This window comes from Megalops cyprinoides, chromosome 24, assembly GCF_013368585.1.
Source record: "Megalops cyprinoides isolate fMegCyp1 chromosome 24, fMegCyp1.pri, whole genome shotgun sequence".
NCBI lineage: Eukaryota > Metazoa > Chordata > Actinopteri > Elopiformes > Megalopidae > Megalops > Megalops cyprinoides.
The window spans coordinates 137,501-142,500 of NC_050606.1; the positions used below are offsets into that span (position 1 = coordinate 137,501).

Here is a 5,000-nt window from a genome sequence, read left to right on the forward strand (position 1 = left end):
TTGGCTGTGTGGGGCTGTGTGCGGCTGTGTGCGGCTGTGTGCGGCTGTGTGTTGGCTGTGTGGGGCTGTGTGGGGCTGTGTGCGGCTGTGTGCAGCTGTGTGCGGCTGTGTGTTGGCTGTGTGGGGCTGTGTGAGGCTGTGTGCGGCTGTGTGTGGCTGTGTGCGGCTGTTATCCTGATTCAATCAAAGCTAGCATTTCCAAACTGCAAAATATCAGAGCTGTGATGAAATGCATGCAGGTGGAGTGAGTGTGACAGAGATGTAGGGGGAGGGAGAGAGTGGGGGAGGGGTGTGCAGACCGGTGACAGCTGGACAGAGAGGGGAGACACCCCCGTGGGGTGGACAGCTGGACAGAGAGAGGGGGATGGTACGTGTGTGGGTGTGAGAGAGAAAGAGAGTGTGTGTGTGAGTGTGTGTGTATGTTGATTATTCATAGTTTTCTAGCCGTCATTATTATTATGGTAGTGGTACCTTACAGTTAACATGGGAAAAGGTGATAACATTGCAATGCCCTAATTACCTGAACAGCAGGTGTGTGACCCGTTACACAGAAACACTACAAATATGACTGACCTGAGCCCGTTTCGCAGCAGGAACACCGCTGCACTTATGCTTATAACTGTAGCTGAGTAATGCCTTACAACCACATCAAACTCTGTTGCCTGGACACCATTGAGAAACTGGGAGATGGGGGGGGGGCAGAGAGAGGAGAGGAGAGAGGTGAGTCACACCCTCAGTGAGGAGGTGGAGACTGACAGACAGATGGGGGACAGTCAAAAATGGGAAAAGAGAGAGGCTATATGAGACTGCTGAAGCAAAGGAGAAACGCTGCCCTTCACTTCTCTCCTCTCTAAATCCTCTCGCTTCCTGTCTCTGGTTTTCTCACTTCCTGCTCCTCTGCAGAAGGTGAAAATTGCGTTGCTTTAAATACCTCTGAGGTCCTCAGTCTCACAGCTGTCAGATGGAGGGAGGGGAAGTGTAATTAATGTAAACCTTAATATATTTCCTACAGTCACATGTTCACTGCTTCAGTCTTATTCTGACTCTTGGAACAGTGTTCAGTCTGGTTCTGACTCCTGGAACAGTGTTCAGTCTGGTTCTGACTCCTGGAACAGTGTTCAGTCTGGTTCTGACTCCTGGAACAGTGTTCAGTCTGGTTCTGACTCCTGGACAGTGTTCAGTCTGGTTCTGACTCCTGGAACAGTGTTCAGTCTGGTTCTGACTCCTGGAACAGTGTTCAGTCTGGTTCTGACTCCTGGAACAGTGTTCAGTCTGGTTCTGACTCCTGGACAGTGTTCAGTCTGGTTCTGACTCCTGTAACAGTGTTCAGTCTGGTTCTGACTCCTGGACAGTGTTCAGTCTGGTTCTGACTCCTGGAACAGTGTTCAGTCTGGTTCTGACTCCTGGACAGTGTTCAGTCTGGTTCTGACTCCTGGACAGTGTTCAGTCTGGTTCTGACTCCTGGAACAGTGTTCAGTCTGGTTCTGACTCCTGTAACAGTGTTCAGTCTGGTTCTGACTCCTGGACAGTGTTCAGTCTGGTTCTGACTCCTGGACAGTGTTCAGTCTGGTTCTGACTCTGTCAGTGGAGTATTTATTCCTTTGTGCTGTATCAGTCTGAGGGACCATATTTTCCTTATTTTACCTCTTTAATATTTAATGCTGTGATTCCATTCATGCACTCAATACTGGCAGTGATTGGCTGGGTCCCCTTGTCCACCTGCTGCCATGGCAATATGGAATCTGGGCCCAAAAAGTGCTTTTGTCCATAGGCTAACAGGCTAACAGGTTAACAGGCTACGAGACTAACGCTGGAAACCTGTGATGGATCAGAGTGCTTTTGGGGTCCAGTATTAGGGTGTCAGCATTGGGCGCTATGAAATGATGTCATCAAAAGGCTCCCTGTTGTGTTGTTTGCAGATGAAGACCCCTTCCAGCCCGTGACCTCGGATGAGATGGTGTCTGTGGGCGGAACCGTGACTTTGACCTGCAGAGTGACTGAGAGTGATAACTCCTCCCTGCAGTGGTCCAACACTGCCCAGCAGACCCTGTACTTCGGAGAGAAGAGAGGTACACATGCACACACATACACACACACACAGCTGTTCACTGAAATCTTCTCAACCTCAGACTAGCTAATTACTCTTTCTCCCTGTCCTATCCCTCTGTCCCTCTGTCTGCCTCCCTCCCTGTCTCCCTGTCTGTCTGTCTCTCTCCCTGTCTCCCTGTCTGTCTGTCTCTCTCCCTCTCTAATATTAATGGGAAAAAGAGTAAAGCAGTGAGGAAACATTTCATTGACCGATTTGTTGCTGCTCACTGGCTGTTCCTCAGCAGGTGGCAGTGGTACACTGTCCTGAGAGAGGGACAGCTTCTCATTATCAGCTAGATTGCTGAAAGAGGTCATATTTCAGTTAGTATAAGTAAAGAAATAGTTCTGTCAGATTTTGGTATATGTTTCGCATTTTAAAATGCAATGCAACTGTGTCTCAGTTTGTTGGGGGTGACAGTATGTGCACAGCCATGTTTTTCTGTGGGCTGCTCTCTATGGCCAGCCTGTGCTCAGTGAATCTGCTCTCTCTCCCTCTTTTCTTTCTCTCTCTCTCTCTCTCTGTCTCTCTCCCTACCTCTGTCTCTGTCTTTCTCCCTATCTCTTTGTCTCTCTCAATTCAATGCAAATTTTGCTTTATTGACAGGAAGAATTGTATAACTATTGCTGAAGCATGTTATGTAATACGGGAAAGGGAAAGAAGAGACAAAGGAACAAACAAATAAATAACGCTACAAATCTGAGCCAATGAAGCTGGCAGTAGGTCAGTAATGATTGGCTGTGACTCGCTGTCTGTCAGACTGTGCTGCGAGTCCCTGCCCTTGCAGGGTTCATACTTCTTCATTGTTAAGAGAGACAACACTGAAAACACAATGTTGTAATGTTTCCTCTGTCTCTCTATTGAAAAGTTCAAATCAGCCACATTGGTACGAGAGAGGATTTGTGTGCTGCTAATGCGTTTTAGCTGTGATGTGAATGAGATGCAGGGAATGCACGGCGGCCTGACTGTGTCCTCTCCCTGTCTGCAGCTCTGAGAGATAACCGCATCCAGCTGCACCGCTCCACACCCACAGAGCTGTCCATCACCATATCAGATGTGCAGCTCTCCGATGAGGGAGACTACACCTGCTCCATCTTCACCATGCCCGTCCGCACCGCCCGCGCCACCGTCACCGTGCTGGGTCTGTGTGTGTGTGTGAGTGTGTGTGTCTGTGTGTGTGTGTGTGAGTGTGTGTGTGTGAGTGTGAGCATGTGTGAGCGTGTGTGTGTGTGTATGAGAGCATGTGTGAGAGTGTGTGTGAGAGAGCATGTGTGAGTGTGTGTGTGTGTGTGTGAGTGTGTGTGTGTGTGTGAGAGAGAGCATGTGTGTGTGTGTGTGTGTGTGAGTGTGTGTGTGTGTAAGAGAGCATGTGTGAGTGTGTGAGAGAGCATGTGTGAGTATGTGTGTGAGTGTGTGTGTGTGTGAGAGAGCATGTGTGAGTGTGTGTGTGAGAGAGAGCATGTGTGAGTGTGTGTGTGTGTGTGTGTGTATGTTTGTGTGTGAGAGCATGTATGAGTGTGTGTGTGTGTGTGTGTGTGTGTGTGTGTGTGTGAGAGAGCATGTGTGAGTGTGTGTGTGTGTGTGTGTGTGTGTGTGTGTGTGTGTGTGAGAGAGCATGTGTGAGTGCGTGTGTGTGTGTGTGTGAGAGAGAGAGAGCATGTGTGAGTGTGTGTGTGTGTGAAAGAGCATGTGTGAGTGTGTGTGTGTGTGTGAGAGAGAGAGAGCATGTGTGAGTGTGTGTGTGTGTGTGTGAGAGAGAGCATGTGTGAGTGTTTGTGTGTGTGTGTGAATGTGTGTGTGTGTGTGTGAGAGAGCATGTGCGAGTGTGTGTGTGTGTGTGTGTGAGAGAGCATGTGTGAGTGTGTGTGTGAGTGTGTGTGTGTGTGTGTGAGAGCATGTGTGAGTGTGTGTGTGTGTGAGAGAGAGCATGTGTGTGTGTGTGTGTGTGTGTGAATGTGTGTGTGTGTGTGAGAGAGCATGTGTGAGTGTGTGTGTGTGTGAGAGAGAGCATGTGTGAGTGTGTGTGTGTGTGTGTGTGAGAGAGCATGTGTGAGTGTGTGTGTGTGTGTGTTTGTGTGTGTGTGTGTGTGTGTGTGAGAGAGAGCATGTGTGAGTGTGTGTGTGTGTGTGTGAGAGAGAGCATGTGTGAGTGTGAGTGTGTGTGTGTGTGTGTGTGTGTGTGTGAGAGAGCATGTGTGAGTGTGTGTGTGTGTGTGTGTGTGTGTGTGTGAGAGAGAGCATGTGTGAGTGTGTGTGTGTGTGTGTGAGAGAGAGCATGTGTGAGTGTGTGTGTGTGTGCCTTGTTTTTTGTACTACAGTTTTTCTGCCTGACTTGCCCACGATTTGTTCTAACACTAGGGGGCAGGCTTGGGTCAGATTGCTATGTACATATAAGCTCATCAAGTGAGTGAGAAGCATGTTTTGCAATGATAGAAGGGACTGCCTGAGGTGTCCCCTGCGTGGGGTGCAGCTTCCAGATCTTTCAGGGCCGAGTGCAGAGCTGTTTGGTATTTGTGACTCCCCTGTCTGTGGTCACAGCTGTAACTTATTCCTCCATTACTAATTATGAAACCCATGCCTGTCTTTTTAATGCAGGCTGTTATTGATTTTGTTGGTTTATTTACTGACCTCTGTTCTGCAGGGGTCCCAGCGAAGCCTCAGATATCAGGGTATGAGGATGCTGTGGAGGAGGGGGGAACGGTCACTCTCACCTGCTCCAGCTCCGGGAGCAAACCCCCTGCCAAACTGCGCTGGTACAAAGGGCAGGATGAGCTGCAAGGTGAGAGAGGAGGAGAGGAGGGAGGGAGAGGGGGAGAGAGGAGAGGGGGGAGGGGGAGAGAGGAGGGGGGGAGAGGAGGGAGGGAGAGGGGGAGAGAGGGGGAGAGAGGAGGGGGGGAGAGGAGGGGGGGAGAGG

The 5,000-nt window shown here is 49.7% G+C and overlaps 1 protein-coding gene across 1 annotated transcript in view; it reads left to right on the top strand.

Annotated features, from left to right (window-relative positions):
- Positions 1-5,000, top strand: part of cadm3 (cell adhesion molecule 3) — a 35,604-nt gene that overhangs the window by 19,532 nt on the left and 11,072 nt on the right. Inside the window, exons 3-5 of the mRNA XM_036519160.1 lie at positions 1,920-2,069; positions 3,075-3,227; positions 4,728-4,865. Coding sequence (XP_036375053.1) covers positions 1,920-2,069; positions 3,075-3,227; positions 4,728-4,865 — 441 coding nt within the window. The remainder of the gene's footprint in view (positions 1-1,919; positions 2,070-3,074; positions 3,228-4,727; positions 4,866-5,000) is intronic.